Genomic DNA, 19,314 nt, shown 5'->3' on the forward strand with positions numbered 1-19,314 from the left:
GATAGCCAAATATAATTTCTCATTAATACAGGGGGAAGATAACCTCACCTGGTAAGTCAGCTTCCTTTAGGTCTTCAACATCACTTTCTTATACAGAAGTCAGCCTTCTGACTCCTCCATTTTTACTGCTTTTCTTTCCTTTGACATCTCTTATCTTCCATCTGAGGTTACTTTTTCTTTTGCCTAAGGAACAGTTTTTAGTATCTTTTTAAATGTGGTCTGCTGGTAAAGAATTTCTGAGTGTTTATCTCTCTGAAAATGATTGATTTCATTCTCATTCTTTAAGGATACTTTTACTGGTATGGAATTCTAGGTTGGCAGTATTTTCTTTCAGTCCATTGACGATAGATGCCATTGTCTCCTGGCTTCCATTGTTGCTGGTGAAAAGTCAGTTATATGTTTAATTTGTTCCTCTAATGGCAACTTTTATTGTCAACTGCTTTTAAGATTTTCCTTTGCCTTTAGTTTTCTGTAGTTTTAATACAATGGTTCTAGGTGTGAATTTCTTCTTATTTTTTTCTGCCTGAAGTTCCTGGGACTTCATGAATTTGTGGACTCAGGAGAAAATTCTCAACCATTATTTCCGATATTGCTTTGGCTAATTTTTCCTTCTGGGATTCCAATGTTAGATTTTTCTCTCCATGTTCTCTATGTTTCCAATATACTCTTCTATTTATTCCAACTTTTGCCTTTCCTTAGTTCATGCCAAAACTATCTTCCAGTTCACAGATTCTCTTTTCAGGTGTGTCTGATATGCTGTTAAACTCATCCATCAGGTTATTTCAGTTGTTACATTGTTTTAGTCTTAGAATTTCCATTCTGTTCTTTTGCAAATCTGCTCTGTTACTTTTCAGAATGTTCAGTTATTTTACAAAGTTTTTAATGATTTTTTTCCTCAAGCACAGTAAACATAGCTATTTTAAAGCCCGTATGCTGTTATTCCAAATTCTGGAGATGCTTAGGAGATGTTTTTATTGTTTCTCATCTTCTCTCCTTGTGTGACTTGTTGTATCTTTGATTGCATGATGGACATTATATTAAAAAATGTGTTTGTAGAAATAATTTTAGGCCTACGATGATGAATTATGCCTGTTGAGAAAGTTTTGATTTGTTTCTATTAGGTAGGTGCCTGGAGACATTACAGTCTAGGATCACTTTAGTCCATTTTCAGGGCTTTAGATTTTTCTGGGAGGCCAAAATGGCTCAAAGCTGGATAACACAGTTCTTTCAAAAATGGGTTTATTTTTATTTTTCATAAAATGTAGTGGGTTTACCAGAGCGCCTATCCTTGGTGAGCTGTGAACTTCAACTTTTGGCCTCAAGACTACTAAATGCTCAATCTCTCAATACCTCTTTCACCTTGACAAACATCCCTTAGACAAAAGTGATCTCCAATACTGAGCCCACCTCTTTACATTTTCATCTTCTCCCAGATGTTTTTTCTCACTATTTTGTTAACTCTCTAATACTCTCAAGATTATTTAAAAATAGACATTTTGTTTAGCTTTTAAAATTGTTCTCATTGGGAAAGTTGGATACAGATTACCTGTAGGTTTTCTTTATGGGCACAATTTCCCAAAGTTTTATTCACACACCGTGAAGCATTTTTTTCGTTATTGATGTTTGAGAGATCACACAGCCTTTCTATATTTATGAAGTACCCTGTAAAGTTCTTTGCTCTATGTACTCCAAGTTTTTAAGTGCCATCATTAGCCAAGTTGATTTTGTGACTTTCTTGGCTGGATAATAGGATATTGACAGAAGGATAATCATGGCTTTTTTTGAGACCACTGTTGAACACAGAATGCAGTGTTAATTAGGTCTTGCATCTGACTTAGTATAATTCCCATTTGGGTTTTGAATCAATTAACAGCGACTGAGTGGGTGCCATACGAGTATACTAGTTTTCTTCATGTGTCTTGTTAAATTCCTATATACCTATAAAGCTTCAGTTTTTTTTTTCTTTTGTCTTTAAGACAATGAGCTTCCTGAGGGCAGGGTTTGGGTTTCCCCTGGCAAAACATAACTTGATGAAGATATTGATGATTAAATTTACTGCAACCAATCTGAATTTGTGTTACCACCAAATATTTTGTAGTTTGATATTTTTACTTACCATCAATATATGTATATATATTAGGTATTCTTTAAAGATCTGTTTTTAATGGCCACACGGAAGCACTATTCTATAGGTACTTCTATAACGACGGGAATGCTCTATATCTGTGCTATCCAATATGGCAACTACTAATCACATGTGGCTGTCAGCACTTGAAATGTGATTAGCAACTGAAGAACTCAATTTTTAATTTAATTTTAATACATTTAAATTTAAAAAGCCACATGTGGCTCGTGGTTACCATAGTAGACAGTTGAAGAAAATGTACTCACTCTACCACCCATGAGAGACTTTTAAGTTCTTTTCTTTTCTTTGTTTCTTTTTTTTTTTTTCTTTTTTTTTTTTGCTATTCTTGACAGCATTTGGATGATTATATTCAGGTAAAAGTCCTTGACTACATGCCCAATCATTTTCTTAAGTTAGATTCTTAGAAGTGGAATTACTGGGGCAAAGAATACCAACTCATTTTTGGTTTTTACAGGTATTTCAGAAACATTTTCTAGAAAGGCCATACCAATTTATAATATAGATAACTGTTACCAGAGTAGGCATTCCAAATGGATTAAGCAGTTAAAAGTAATCAATGAACCACACTCCAAAATATGTAAGAAAATATATGTGTGTATTTAACTGGTTTTGAAGCAGGGAAGGACTTTGTAAGCCTAAAAGCAATAAAAGTAATTACAAAGAAAAAAATAAGTAAACCTTAGCTATATAAAAATTCTTGACTTTTGTTTTAAGTAAAAACAGAATAAAAGTGAACAAAAGATGGAAAAAATATGCAGCAAAACATTTTTCTTTATTAGATAAAGAGCAATTGGTGTTTATCTTTAATATATAAAGAGCAATTCCAGATCAATAAAAATGAATCCTGTATAAGAAAATGGGCAAAGAATATGAAACAATTTAGAAGAAAGAAGAAGATTTAATAAGATTATGAAAAAGTGTCAAATGTACGAGTAACTAAAGAAATGCAAATTTTAAAAATACTATTTTTATCTTCATATTGTCGAACTTAAATAATGTAAATTACTTATAATGACAATTTCTGTAGTATGCATTTGCAGAACTCAACAAAATTATAATATTCAATTATTTCCCAATAAACACTAAGAAACACCAAAATAGTAAAAGGCATGGTCAGTTCTACTGCATCTTCACACAAAGGCCGTCAGTCTCCCAAAGGCCACAGCAGCTTGCAGCACTCACGTCTTCAGATGCCTGAGTCACTTCAGAGTTTAACCTCAAACCTGGTCCATTCCAGTGCACAGGGTCTCCTTCCACTTTTGATGGGAGAGCTATCAAAAATCTTCTTACTAAATAACCTCCAGAAAGGTAATTCCTTCCCCAAAGTGTGTAGAGAAAACCAGTTAACCAAATCAGGGCTCCTAGACTTACCTTCATAATAATTTGGGCACTTCTTAAAAATGCGGCTTGGAACACTTTCAACATGCCAGACATTATGCTAAGGGTATCACACGTACTATTGAATAAAAGGATATGTAATATTTACAACAATTTGGTTGTCATACCCATTTTACTGATGAAAAAACTGAAGCTTTGCAAAGGTAGATAAACTCAGCTAGTAAATGGCAGGGCCAAGCTTCAAAGCCTGGTATGACTGTGAAATCCATGAATCAAACCACAATGCTACGCGTATGGTCTCAGTGCAAGTAGCGGTGTGATGAGGCAGCACTCTTCAATGACAGACATACAAATGGGTCAGGGTCTGTGTAGTCTGACATTTCAAGGCTGCATTTTAGAAGGAAGGATTCCCTTGCATTGTGCAAGGGCAATGTAATGATAGATGTCACACCATTTGTAATTCCCCGCCTCTTCCTTCATTCCTGGATATGAAAATTCCTGACCAAGCACTGAAAGTCTGGCATGCACTCTGCTGGCTTCTAAGCTACAGCATGGCCTCTTTCCAGGAGAACCACCCAAGAACAGACAAACACATGTCAGAAGCCTCTAGGTAATTTCTACTGCCCATCACTGCTGCCCCCGCTGGTTTTGAAAACCACTGACGATTGTAGAAGCGCTCAGCTTCTCTAAGGACACAGCTCTGAGTGAAAAACTTAGTTGGCTTTTTGCAGCATCTCATACACAATATCATGTCCACGGGCGAGGAGGCAAATTACCCAGAAGCACAGGGCTTTCATGATGTGTCAGTGCGTTTGGCAACAGCAGACATTTGTCACAAGTCCCCTCAAATTCTATGAAGGATCATTCACTCTTATACTGGATATGCTTGGCTCCTGTCATCTCTGATGGGCCTGAAATACTCCACTGTCCTCATCACTAGGTAGACCACATCGTTGGTGTGTAACAATTCCTTGAGCAATTTATTTAGAAAGAATTGTAAAGATTATTGAATCTTAAATATATACACGTTGAAGGATATATCAGTACCTTCTAGTGCCTGAAGCTGCGTGCCTCTAGTATTTTCTAGTTCTGGTTTTAATCCCAGTGGAAATGTGAGCCCACAAGTCAGGATTTAACCAGCTTGGGGACAGATACAGACCCCTCTCCTTCAGCCCCCAAGTGGCTGGCACATGGCTCGGCTGTTTTCTCTCCCACTTGCTTTTGCTGACCAATGTGTTGAGCGATAGTTCTGGTGCTAGGTCAGGCAAGATTTCCGCCTCCCAATTGGAGTGTGTAAAACTTCTCAGTGAGAAGGGGAACTGAGAAGAGCAACAAAAAATTGTAATCAGGGCAGATCTTTTTCTTGTTTGTTGCATGCGTAAAGCATTGGCACCAGCAAACACACATGCCGTCGGGAGCATTAAGGAAAATGTATGTCTAGTATTTAATAGATAGTTTTCCTCGATCAAGGTCTGCATGTTTTCTCTGTCTTTTCCCTTATCTATATAATTAGATTTTCTACTTTCACCTTCATATTAGGGAGCTTGGCTAAGGGACCCTCTTTGGCAACCAAGCAGTGACTAATGAATATATCATTTACCAGATGTCTTTCATGCTATAAGTTTCACAATTCATTTTCATAATCGGTGCCATTCTCTGCCAATCCTAGACTTCTGTTAGCTTTTGGAAGGTTGTCTTCCTTTCTTCATTTAATTTAATGCATAGTTTTAGGGGGTAGAGAACAAGCATAATGTTTCTTATCTGTAACTGCCAAATTTAAATGAGGGGAACTGTGAACTGTTAGACTGGAGAATTGACGTCTGAATGCTGCTTGTGTTTCCTTCACTGGCTTATTTCATGCTTCAGCACACCAGCTGCTTCTTCACTGTCCAGAATTGGGCTTCCCAGAGCAATATGAATGTTTTATGTGTCACCTTGTAGGCAGATAGTCTGTAAGCTCCACAGATTTGGGGACCATCTCGTTTCTGATCGTGATGGTACGTATTCCCAGCTCTTAGCACTGTACAGGACAGATAGGAGATTACAACTTTTGCTGCAAAACATACCAGCACATATACATTAAGTGTAGAGTGCATTTTTAAGACACAGTAGCTACCATTGAACAGCTAGTACATATAAAACACTCTAAGAATTTGACATACATTTTTCATTTCTTTTAGCAATCCCATGAAGTAGACGTTATTATCCCCATTTTATAAATGACAAGGTGAGGGGCAGGAAGGTTATGTAATAATGCTGAAATACATGGACTTGTAAGTAGAAAAATTCAGAGTCAAGCCCAGCCTACCCCACTGTAAAGCTCTTCACTGTAACATTTTTTACTGCGAGACCGTAAGTTGAGACCACCTCTCAAGCTTTCAAGCTCTGTGTGTTCTCATCGCCAGGTCACGTGATGTGGCATGCTGCCTGTCTTGGGTGACTGATGTCCCCTGCCCCAAGAGGCCTCAGCCAGCAGCGTGGTGTTGTGAAAAACCAATGGAGCTGTTTTGCTCTGATGCATAGAATTAACTATTGGTGTTTTGTTATTGAACTTGAAGCACACCTTGGGCACATACGAGGATGCAGACTTCTTTTCCCTTTACCATTTGGATTGGTTAGGCTGAATGCAATTATGGAGCAGGTGTAGAGTGACGGCAGGTGGGTGGGTGACTGTACGGCCCAGTGATGTCTAGTGGCATATTCATTCTGGCTGTCCTCTTTCAGAACATGTGATCTGTCATGGCTCAGTGGTCTGGAGTGATGATTATTTGGTGTGTGGCAGAGACCATTTCAGTTGATAGTGCTTATTTGCATCTACTTAGCTGCCCTTAGCCAAACACTAGCAGATGTATTTTAGAAATGCATTGCAAAACAGACATCTGGAACTTGGGGTGGTGAACAGAAGGCAGTAGGGAAAACTGCTGTGTTTTGACTCTGACTCAGAATATGAGGAAATAAATGATGGACAGAGGACACATTTTTTCCCCTTAGGCCACCAGTGAAAAGTTGGACATTTTCTTTTTAAGAAGTGCTGTTAAGTGATTATAATATAGATAATTTAAAATAAATTAGAGGTAGCCACTAAAATTTTTTGTTGTTGAGGCAGTTAAGATTTACCCAAATGAGGTCATGTTTAACATTTTTTGAGGATCTCTGAATGAAGGCATTATATGGCTCTTGTAGAGAGAAGAAATGAACAATATAGAGCTTTGAGTACTCCTGCACTATCTGTTCGGTCTGCAGGCCTTGTTCCCAGCTTCTGAAAACATCAAAAAGCCTAGCTTCCTCTTTCAAATCACTTCCTAATTTTGCACTCAAGGGTGGAATGGAGATTGGCAGACTTTCTCTGTAAAGGGCCAGATAGGGCCCAAAAGGAAACTTTGGCTACAAGCAACAACACGATAAACACTGTAAATGAAAGAGGATTAAGTAAGATAACAAATATGGAAGTGCTTATCGGAGTGTCAGAAAGCTGTGTCATTCCTTGGTTGGCATCTCCTTGGCTGGCTGATCGAAACTGCAGGCGCCCCCTTCTCTTGTTCAGGACACCCGACTCTCCTACGGATCCCATCTTGGCTTTGACTCCAGACTTCAGATTCTCAAAGAATGCAATAGCTATTGATTATATGCTCTGGGAGAGGTCCTAGGCATAGGGAGGCAAAGATAAGTAAGGCAGAGCCTTTTCTCTCGAGAGGTCCAGAGGAGAAGGAAAGCCATATGAAAATCGTACGCAAGGTGCTACTATAATAGAGATACAGGTAAGCTATAATCAGGGTGCTGATCAGTTGTTTTTAGGGATGCAATAGGAGGTGTTGAGGGCTTCTCAGAGGAGGGGATAGTTGACTCAGTCTTAAAGGTCTTTTAGGAGTTAGTCAAGTGGATGGGATAAGAAAGGGGGAGAGAGATGGATAGCATGTGCAAAAATAGAGGTGGGAGAAAAGCATGTACAAGAAAAGCATCATGCTTTAGTTAAGGACCTTAGAATTTTGCTGGGGAAAGAAACATGGAACAATGCCATGTTAACCAAATCCGTCACGTCACGTAGATAGTGGAAAGGAATTTAGGGACGGGAAACAGCTCGCGGTAGTCAACAAATGGTTAATGGTGGAGGTGACAGAGGAACTAGACCTTGAAGATGGGATACAATTTTCTTGGCAGGAAAGGAGGGAGTGAATTCTTGGTTGGGGGAAAACATGAAGAAAGGCATGAAATAAGAGTGAATATGTCATAGCTGGAAGGTTCTGGTAATATTTTGGATTACATAACTTGAAAACCATCCTGATATGAACATTTAGAGGCAGATAAATTGTAGCGAGTCTTTTCAGTGCATGACTGAGCTGACAGGAAAACAAAAAGCCACAGTTTCTAAGACTGAGAAGGGAACAGAGAAGTAAAGTGGTGAGCACCCCAGTTACGTGACAGTTTCCCCAGGAGAGGTGCCAGTCGCCAAGTCCTGGGGCCTGAGGTTTTAATGCCCATGTGTAATGGCAATGAGAGCTTGGGCTCCCAGCATGGGGAGTTGAGTCTGAGATCCTTGCATGAAGCTGGTTCTTCAGTTTTCTTAGTGGGCCGAAGAAAACTCCTGCTTGTATGGAGCCTCGAGCTCTCCAGAATCAATCTCCTACAGCAAATAAGGATAAGTACAATCAAAACTCAAAAGAAAAAGTAACCACAGATTCTTCCTAACCTCCAACAATTAAGTTGATCTGGGTTTTGAATCTCTTCCCTCCTGCAACAAAAAGCCCACTTTCTAGTCTCCCTGTGTCTTGAAAAGTATGGAAAGAGGGAAGGAGACGCAGGGGTATCACCTTCTCTCTGCCCGGTGGAGGTGACTTCACTTCCTTTAAATATTTTCCTACACCTATAGTCTACGTGTACTGATATGCGGCTTACTTTTTTCATAATTGTCCACTGTTTCCTATTTAGCATGGCGTTTTCACAGCCTCTCCATATCTTTCTGGTATGTTCTTGATGTTAGTCAAGGCACATCCCTAGGGGTATACAGTGAGTGGCATCGGGTACACTTCCACCAGGGGAACAAGAAGCGTGAGAACTCATACGTAAGGAAAAGTTGAATGGGTGAAAGGACAGTCAGAGAGTCAAATGCCAAAAAATAAAATAAAATAAAATAAAAAAGAAAGAAGGAAAGAAAGAAAAAGAAAAAGAAAAGGAAAAACAATCTGTAGAATCCAAATATGCAGTTGGGTAATATAAACTTCAGAATTCAGACCAGGCACTGGGGACCAACAACGCAATCATATTGGTCAGTAAATGTGACAGAACGTGGCTGACGGACACCAATTGCAAAGGAGATCTGTAAAGTTAGGTGAACTTCTCTCGGTCAGCATCCTTTTCTTTACTTCCTGTGAGAGCAGGAAACCATCCCTGCAGATGGAGCCTACAGACAGAAGTGATACGGCTAGATTCTTGGCCAGAGTGGGAAGTATGGGACAGACACTGAGGGCAAATCCTAAGGACTAACCTTCCACATGAAGACAAGTGAAAAAGGACTCTGTTTTGAATCTTGAGTTATTTACACATCAAACATGAAAAATGGATGTGCTTAGTACGTCCTAGAGAATCAAAGAAATGTTACTGGCTAAGAGCTTTTTAGAAAGCTGTATAATGACATTATTAGGTAAATGTTTGATACATTTGTCAAAGCGAAGTCAAAACATTAGGTAACGAATCTTAACATTGGCCAGAATGATAACACGAGAGAGAGTTTGATTCTCAAGTTAGAATGATGTTATCCAAACACAGAGACTAATGATATTTAGTTATGTCTACATTGCAAAAAATTTTCTAATATCTAAACTGATTCAGACAATTTTTAAGTTAAGGCTGAATTTAGCCAGAATTTAGTCTTTAACAAGCATTCTCTTTTAAAACCAGTCCTGAAGCAATATTGGTAGCTAGACCCAAACCTTTACTCAAAGGTGCTTTTCTCTTGCTTTGAAGAAACAAGCATTTTATATTTTTAAACAGACTGGGTAAACATATGTAAATAGATAATCAGAACCAGAGTTGCAATATAATCTAACACTGCATTGACAGACCATTTGAAATTAGAATTCAAACAGTAAGTGAAATTATAATTGCTTTAAAATAATATATTTTAAAATACAGGAGGCCTATGATTTTGCTTAATTTAGGAAATACACTGTTCATAATAGTGTGAACATTAAAATGCAGAGACCAAAGAAAGAGCGTGTTCTGTATTCAAGTTCTAAGTGAAATTTCAAGTTAATATTTAGCTGTTGACTCAACTGTTTGAAAATATTGGGAGATATGATGTCTTCTATCCTAAATTTTCCATTTACATACGTAAAGCTCATTTGTTTCTGCTCTTCTTTGAAAAGAACCTTTTGACTAATAGAAAGAATTTGTTTCTTGCAACCAGATTCCTAAAATGTGACTGAGACACCACACCTTTTTTGGATACCTTATGTATCTTATAGTTTAATTTTTTTATGGTTAACATAAATTCTATAATGTGGTTCATTTCAGGAGATATTTATGGCAGAGTGAAAACAAGAGGGAACCAGGCGTCGTGTTGTCATTAATTCTCTTTATGAGTTCACACACCTCTGGAAGTGTACTTATTCTGTAGTCAGTGAAGTAGCATTATATTTTAATATTTTGGTTTTTTCTCTGAAGCTAATCTGTTGCTAGATTTCTAGATTTTTTGAAAAGGTATAACAGTGATTTAGACACAGATATAGAGAAATGATCTTTCTCACTCGATTTATCACCTTGTTTCTAAGGTTGGGATTTTTAATAAATCTGGTTAATTGATGGGTCTGTCATGACAAGATTTCCAAACACTTCTCTTCAAATCACTGAGAAACTTGTCACGTGTAAATATAAGGTTCTACTACTTTTTACAGAGTAAGTTTCTGTGATCTTGAAATGCTCCTTCTGAAACATAATTGACACTCATGGACTGGCAGCATGCGCTGGCGAGTCGCCGCCACTCTGGTCTTAGCCATACCCGGTGACTTGGGGCAGTGCCATGTCTGGATGCCTGTGGAGTGTGTCGAGAGGTGCTGGGATGGTGGTCGTTCCATTCTCCTTATTGTGAATTTAGACAGGTAGTGAAGGTTGCAGTGAAGATGTGATGTTTAAACTTTGATGGAGTCACAGGCTATGATTTGTTTTTGTCTAGCCCTTCAAGTATAATAGAACGACTATACTCCATACCACCACCCAGGGACAGGACATCTTGGGCACTGAGGGCTCCCCCTGCTGGCACCAGGAAGGACTACAGGCTAACAGGAGGATAATATAGAGAGGTCTCCCTCTTCTCCCGAGCAGTATCTGTTATCTCCACCCATCTCAGAAAGGGAGAAAGCTGACCCGTAGCCAAAGTTTGTACTGGATGTATTCCTTTTCCTAGTATCATCTCTCAGAAGCTTAGGGCTGATTTCATGGTATGTATCTATGATCACGATTTTCCTTCATGGCTCAAATCAGACTTTTAGAAGGTCTTAGCGTTCATTGTTGGATTATTTTAAGCTGTTCATCATAGACGATTTTTCTCTTGGGTTCATTTAAAAGGACTGTGTGGGCCGATGAGACAGAAAATGTCAACTCTGTGCTAACCATTTTAGAATGAGGCAAATGGCAGGACTGCTTAGGGGAACAGCACCACCATTCTGCTGAAAACACGGGATGGTTAATATCGAATACTCGTGAACTTGGGTTTCTTCTGTGATGTCATGGGCCTCCCTTGTATTAGGCCCAACAACTCAGGGTTTGTGGTACAAAAGCCTTTTGTGTCAGAGTTAGTTCCTTTTGAGTGTGGTTTGACGCAGATGCAGAAATATTTGAGAAAAGCTGCACCAAATGGGTACCCGGACGGAAGTAGTAGCAAGGCATGGGCAGGCAGCTGGGTTTTTTGTGGGCTCCATTCATGTTTCCCTCTGGGGGTCTTGTTATGCAATGCTTCTCTCCTTGGGAAATGTTTCCTCACCATTCCCGACACGGTAGTTAGCACAGCGGATCGCTTACCCCCTGGAGGCTGTGCCAAGAGCCCACAGCTGCTTAGGCTCAATTTTGCAGGAAAGGGGGAGAGGAAGCTCCCAGCCCCTGGTTCAGTACAGCTTAACGCAGGGCCCAAAATGCCTCCTGGATACTCCCGTCCCTGGTAATCATGCTACGAGGGGCAGCGTGAGTGAAGAATGGAAAGGGGGCTGCATCTCTGGGGCCCAGCTCTGCTTCTTCCTGCAGACACCACTGGGCAGACTATAGAATTTGCTTTCCTGAAATCCACTAGCGAGGATGGCCAACCCTACTGAATAAATGGAAAACCTGAAACAGAGGTTTATTTTTATTTGTTTATATCCCACCTTGTCCTTGAAAGACTTTAAATGGACAGAGATTAAAAGACATACTTAATAATAAACCTACGGCAGAGCTAGAATTAACTACTAAGACATTGTTTTCAAAGGAAATACCTTTCCCCCCTTATAACCCAAGGAAAGTACAAAGGAGAGGAATTCATCACCGTAAAATCATTTCAAACAGAGCATAATCCCTAGTCGTTGTGATTGTAAACCACCAGGATTAAAAGGAATCTTGTCTCGTGCCAGCATTCAGGCCAAAGCACTTCTTCACTACCTAAATAGTACAAGAAATACGTCCTTTTCAGTTATTAGCTGAATCTGTGTACCTTTCTATCATCCTTCCGTCCAAACATAACCTTAATGTTGTAAAGGTCCCTTCTGATTACAAATATGGACCAGTGCTTGCAGACTGCCCTCCTCGGATGGGCGGGGAATGCTTGCATGCTTGTTGCCTGTGGCTTGGTACTTTCAGGAATGGTATATACCCACTGGGCCTCTTGCTAGCTGATCTCTTTAAGAATTCTGTTTTCCTCCCCAGCTAGGCCCTTAAGTGAAAATTATCCTTCTTTACTTAAGCATAGGGTTTGGTTTTCCTGTCTCTTCCCAATTACCCTCTCTCCCCAAGATTTACTAACCCCTCCCTAATAGGCTTGCCCTCTAGCAGTGAGACACAGTAATCTAAACCTGTCTCCCCACGTCAACCCTGTTCTTGTCCCCACATAAAGATGACTGAGGATGGTAACTTGCTGGAAGCTGCTCTTATGGTCTCAAAGAGCAAATGTAGCTTTACAACGTCATACATTTAGCCCTCCTTCCTAATCAGACCCATACCCCCACTTATATTCATCTCCATTGAATTCTATGCAACATATGTAATCATAAATTTTATATGCTATTTTGAAAGATCTCCAAGGAAGACAATTCCACAGACTCCTGTGGTCACCTATTAGCAAGGTCATTTGGGGGTACCATTACTTCAAGTGGTGCGTGTTGGGGTTACTTGTCTCCAGCAGGCTGGTTTCTTCCCAAAGTACAAGGCCACTAGGGGGAGCTGTGGGGCTAGGGGGAGAAGTTCCAGGGACATGGCATGCTAAGGGTATCCAGTATCTGTTCTTTCAGGTCAGGTTAGGTGGAAAGGGCATTGGGGGCTCGGTGGTGACAATCCCAGTCCATCGTTTGCACTGGCAGAGCTACCAGCCACCATCATACACTCCTGGTTTTGGGAGGGACCTTTGGGAGGGGAGGTAGTTCATCCCCTCATGGGATTCCCCTTGGCCTTCAGGGTAGTTCAAGCTTCAAACCACCTGTATTGCACATTCTCTGCCTTTCTGGGCTTCCTCTAATCTTTCTGGAACGTGCTTACCCTGTTCTCTGGACTGTATTCTTGGAAAAAGTTTGACTTGGTTTCTGTTCATCTGCAGCATGTAAACACACTGTGCAGAGACATCAGCGTAAGCCCACTTACATTTATTCTTCTACCTGAACGTTGACCTTCTGCCTGCCTTGTAAGCCTGCTATAGAACGTGGAGTTCCTGGGGCCATCGGCCCATCTAAGGAGAGGGTAGGAGCCCGTGAAGGGTTAATGGGTGGTGGTGGTTGCAAGCATCAGTGGCAGCTTCTCTCCAGGACCCTTGGGATGAAGGCTGGGAGGCCACCCAAAAGGTCCTAAGGCAACTGGCAATTGAGCAACTGTGAGCCGCTGGTCTGCCTTCCCTTGGTTCATGTGAGGTCAAGTTGCAGCTGTGGCCTTACAAGGTCATAAGAAACCTGGAGTTGCTGAGCTAAGGGGAGGAGGGTGGAGAGGCTTGAACAACTATTCCTACAGCAGAATATCCATCACAATGGGGGAAATATCAGCAAAGGAGGTCTTTGGCACACTATTTAAGGATCCTTAAGGATGCCAGCAGCTAAACAAACAACACCCTTCTGACGAGCTTCCCCTTGTCCAAGCCTGCACGCTTGGTGCCTGGCCAGCTCGGAGCTCCAACAGGGAGCAGTGCGGCTATTTCCAAGTGTCTGCCTTAGAGCTGGGCTCTCAGTGGCGTCTCAGGGACAGCCACGGCTTGCTGTTCTCCTGTCGCCTCACAGCTGTGGACTTTCCAACTTTTCAGAGGTCTAGACCCTTGGGCAGCCAATGACACTGAGCTATCTGATACTCACCCTGGGGTTGTGTTGACTCTAAATGGACAGAAGGGTGAGGAGACACGGTGTTGCCGGCACGCTGGCTAATGCCATCAGCATCAACACTTAGGGCACTCCATCCACGTCTGTTTATTGTAATATCAGATTTGTTTATTTTCACTTGAACACTATCCATCAGGCAGCTCAATGATTCCTCCATCGCTGTTCTTAGTCTTGTCTGCTGTGGATTCTCAAGAATAGGGGCTGTGTCTCTCTTAGTCCCTTTGTGTTTACTCAGTGGAATCCCACCTCTCTCTCATTTGCTCATTCAACAGGTATTTACTGAAAGCCTACAATGTGTAAAGTACCAAGTTAGGAGGGTGGGAAGGGCCAGGGCCCAGCTGCCTTGAAGAGCCCTAGCTAGTGTGACAGATAGACAACTTATTCACTGTTCACTTACTCAGGAAACACGCACCAGGCATCTATTCTGCAGCCAGACACTGCTGGGGATGAAATAGAGAGTGAGCAAACGGAAAAAGCTCCTGCACTCGGAAGTGTAGAATTGAGTTGGACAGACAAGTAAATGCATAAATATGTAATTACATGCTCTCCGTAAATGTTGTGGAGGAAAAGAGAGAACAATGGAGGGAGGGGAGGTAAGAAGCACAGTCTTGGAAAATGGTGTCTAAGCCCAGAACTAAAGTGGCTGTCTCTAGATGGGGGTGGGGGAGCATTTGTGAGTTTTGTATGTTTTTATTCTGATCTTTTTTTTTAAAGGAATATATATTTTTTTTATATTAAGAAAAAATATCAAAGAAAAAAACAATGTCTATTGCTAATCCAGGGCAGAGGTGGTCGAGCGCAGATTATGATCACGAGGATGTTTAGGAAGACAAGGGTTTGCAAAAAGAGGTGGAATGGCCAGGACTGGGTGACTGAAGGGCACGAGGCTTAGGGAGATGGGGAGGAAGAAGGTGCAACACAATGTCTGGTTTCTGGCCTGGACCACCGGGTGGCTGGAGGTGCCATTCTCTAGGACAGAGAGCAGCAGAGGAGAAAAGGTTTGGGTAGAAAGGCAAAGCTTCAAATCTTCCACACGATGAATCTGAGATGCCTGTGGGACGTACAGGGAGAACTGGTCTGAATCTCGTGAGAGCGGTGAGCTCAGGAGGAAGGTGTGGAAGTCGTCCATCCAGTAATCGGGACTGGATGAACTCACTAAGGCGAGGTGTGTCGTGTGAGGGGGGCTGAGTCGGCATCCCAGGGTGGGCTGAGAAGGAGGTGCCAGCAATAGCGAGGGAGGACAGGTCAGAGAGGAGGGCATCCAGGCTGGTGCCAGGAAAACCATAGGCGAGCAGAGCGTCAAGAAGGAAGGAACCGCCATCTTGGTAGAAAGCCTACAGATACTTAAAAATGGCTTCCAGATGGTGCTGACAGATTTTGGGTGTGGATTCTGCTTATTATCGCAAGATTCTTAGACACATTTCCTGGGGGTGAAAGTCGGGGATGAGAGAGGACAGGAAATTCGGCTGCTAGAGTGTCTGTCCTCTGAAAAACCAGGAGTAATGGGACGGAAAGAGGAAAGGCCCAGCATCAGAAGGAGAGGGCAGACACTAGAGGGGGGATCTTAGACCCTGAATGAAAATAAGCCTCCCGTTGCCATTCTTTTCTCATGGAAGATCTGGGGGTGAGGGTGAAGGGTAGGGGGGATGGGACAACCCTCTGTAGGATGAGAGGATGGATTTAATGAACTATGTTCATTGTTCTCCTCCTTGTGCGGATGCTTTCTGCAAGCATGTTATAGGAAATGAATCCATTAATTGCTGCCAGAAATGAAGTGAAAGAAACAAAGAAATAAACAGAGCCCATCAACATGCACGGACCTGGAAGGGGTCCCAAAATCAGCTGCACATTGTAAGGGTTATAACTCAGAGTAGGCTCAGTGCCAGCAATCTTGGCGCTGAGATTCCACTGCTGCTCGTATAAATGTTGGCCCTGAAGCCCGACTTGCTGGGTTTTCATCCAGACTTCCATGGGGCGTGATGCTTAAGCCCTTCACACCTCAGTCGTCTTGCCTGTAAAATGGGAATTTTAATAATCACTTTACGTCCTGTAGGTTGTGAAGATTAAATGGGTCCATGGCCTGAGTGTGTAAAAACACTGGCACTTGGCATAAGATCTGGGGAGTAGAGGGCTCCCAGGGAATGCTAGCTGCCCATGCCATCATCATCATTAAACTCTACTGCTTTCTCAACCTGGGGATGAAGAGATGGGAGAAAATGAGATACAACTGCCATTCATTTAGTAAGGATCCACCAGGAGAATGTTGCGCGAACATCTGTCTGCTCAGGAGAGAAACTCTTAGCTTACTAAAAGAATGTAATGTACAGACTTAAAAGTAGATATGTCCAGATTCATTTTCTAATGGATTTTGAAGTTCCTATGGAATTCAACGGTTGGACGCTGAGATGTTAGAGTGAATACAGCTGAATACAAGATTGAAAAGTAAGACTAAAGCGAGGAAGAGGGACCATTCTGAAGGGAAAAGATAAAGAAACTGTGGCTAATTCGCATAGATGGAGGCAGAAGGTGCAGTGGGAGGGGGCAATCCCATCTGCAGCTGGTTATAAAGCAAAGGCAGAGAGTCATAGAATCTGGGAGAAGACCTACAGAATATTTTCAGGGTAACCGTTCAGTTTCTTACCACACGTCACTGTGCAGTCACTACTCCAGACTTTACTGATTCTCCTTAGCTCTGTCTCCTCCCCGCACTGGAAAGGCAGAGTGAACACTTATATAACATACTGTGTGGCTGGCCCTGTGCTAAGTGCTTTCTATGTGGTCACCGATTTCATCCTTGTGACAACCTGATGCGGTAGCACTATTATTGTCCTACTTTTGCTGGTATAGTAACTTAGGCACAGGGACAGGGGAAAGGTAGTCAGTGATGGGACAGACTACCCAGGGCCCCAGGGCCACACAGAGAGTAAGGGACAGCTCGAGGCTCACACCCAGACCGCCAGCTCTCAAGTCTGTGCTCTTAATCACTGTAAAAGCCACCAGATGTCATTGTTGTGGCAATTATGTAATAAATCTCCCGTACTTCATATGCTGAATCTCTTTAAATGTCTAACAACAATGCTGTTTAGAGACAACAATACATGGTCGATTATTTTAGCAGCTCTTGTCCAGGTTCCTAGAGCCTTCCTGTTTGCGGTTTCATATGGTCTTTTTCTTCTTTCCTCAAGTCATGTCTTTTATCCTCACCTCTTGTCCCCTCAGCATCTCCACATTCACCTGGGTTACCTCGAACCATCACACCTTCTTTTCAGAATGTCCTCCCTCGTCTTCCAAGTTCCCTTAAGCCTCATACTCAAACTCCTCCTCTGTGAAGCCTTCTCTCGTCGCTCCAGCCCACAGTTTTCTCCATCTTTTTAAAGGCCTGTGATATTTACTATTTGTACTTGTAATCTTATAATTCGTGAAATGTCCGTTCGTTCATTCATTCATTCATTCATTCATTCATTCATTTATTCACGAAGCTTCTCTCCAGCCCCTCCTGTACATTGGAAGTTCTCCTGCAAAGAGTCACAGCACACCAAGAGAAAGAGATCTAAAGCAAATAATTATTACTGAGTAGTATGCACTTTATAATACAAGCGTATTGAGGCCTGTTCTAGTCTAAAGGAAGGAGGGATCAGCTGTCTTTGGAGGCTTAGAAAAAGTTTCAAATAGAGAATACTGTACGTCAGCTGGGTTACGAAGAATGACTGGGGGCTTATTGGGTGAAAACAATGGGGCATAGGCAGTGGGGAAAAACACTTCAAGTCAAGAGAACAGCAATTGTGAGGACATGGGGGGCCTGATACACCACATCTTACAAAAGCATGCGACGTTTCATGTATTAAACACTCACTTGTGTCTTGTATAAAATTGTCACATAGCTATGTCAGTTTTTTCAGTGAGCTGACAAAGTTCCTTGACATTTAGCCACGTGCCCTTTACATAGTAGGCTCTTCATATGAGCCCTGAGCTCGTTCCTGGTGTGCAGTTTCCCAGCCAGGGGACATGTGGACTAATGTGCTCAGACGTGACTGTTTTGGTTTTGTGTCTGCCTAGACCAAGGACGCCCTCTTCACAATTCTCCACGACCTCCGATCCCAGGATCATTTCAGTATCATTGGATTTTCCAACCGGATCAAAGTGTGGAAGGACCATTTGGTGTCAGTTACTCCAGACAATATCAGAGACGCCAAAGTCTATATTCACCACATGTCGCCCACCGGAGGTAAATATGAGTCCTCCTTTTCACGTTAGCTTTGACGTGATTATAAACGAGTAGCTAATTTCCCCCAAGAGGCGAGGATTTGAATGCTGAAGCTATCACAGGAAAGGCGATAACAGCTGAGAACTTTCCCAGAAGCTTATGTTTCTCTGAACACCAAATCTGTAAGTTCTCCTCTTCCAGGCCCCGAATGAAGATGGTCAAGTAAGTTATGAGGGAAAATACCTGATAGGGTTTGGAGCCTTTCCTGGTTTATCTCACGGGTCCGGAACAATGAAGCTGCTTTTGTAAAATGTTTTGGGTGGGGAATTAAAGCCAAATAGATGAGTCAGTGTTTTGTGTGCTTGAGTCTTAGCACCTTAGAAAGCAGCAAGTGGAACTGCACAACTGAAGCCTTAGTCCCCTTGCAGGGTTGTCACCGGGAGCAGAGCAGGAATCCCAGGGGGTCTGGGAGATGCCGTAGATGGAAAGTGTGAGGAACTTTGAGTCTTTGCACACTTGGCTTGGGTGTCCACGTGAGTGCCCAGGAGACAAGAGTCATAAAGAACTCTAGGAAAACTAGAGTATCAGAACAGTGTGCTAATGCTCCCAACTGTGTCAGATGTAAGGCCCTCCAGCTCAGGACCTGTGTCTTACTCTTGCCCTTCTCTCGGTCACTAGTGTAGTGGACACATGACAAGTGTTCAGCAGACCTGCACCTGACCCCTCCTCCCGTTCTTAAAGGCCCTTTACAGAGACGCCATCTCTCAGAGTTGTTGTTCTTGGTTAATTCTGCTTTCGTCCTCTGGAAACATAAAACCCCCAGTTCAGTCGTCCTCCCTCGGAGATTTTTCATCTTTCACCTATTCCTTATTTCTTATCCAAGACAAAGCTCTGATTTCCCAAATGAATTTCGTTTGGAACTTGATCTTGCTTGGACCAAACTTTGATTGGCAATGGGATTTCCTACCAGTCTCCACAGCAGTGTGGTCTGGGAACTGCTTTACTGGTTGATGGGAGAAATAAAAGATTAGATTTAATAGTATAGCGATGATCTACAACAGGGAATCGACAAGGCTGTCAAGTCCCCGAGGGGA

General features: G+C 42.0%; 1 protein-coding gene across 1 annotated transcript in view; it reads left to right on the forward strand.

Annotated features, from left to right (window-relative positions):
* The window catches only part of ITIH5 (inter-alpha-trypsin inhibitor heavy chain 5), a 74,665-nt gene that overhangs the window by 40,694 nt on the left and 14,657 nt on the right, over positions 1-19,314 (forward strand). Inside the window, exon 8 of the mRNA XM_081047464.1 lies at positions 18,073-18,241. Within this exon, the coding sequence (XP_080903590.1) occupies positions 18,073-18,241 (169 nt within the window). The remainder of the gene's footprint in view (positions 1-18,072; positions 18,242-19,314) is intronic.

Source organism: Rhinolophus hipposideros (genome assembly GCF_964194185.1).
Source record: "Rhinolophus hipposideros genome assembly, chromosome: 1".
In the NCBI taxonomy this organism is placed as follows: Eukaryota; Metazoa; Chordata; class Mammalia; order Chiroptera; family Rhinolophidae; genus Rhinolophus; species Rhinolophus hipposideros.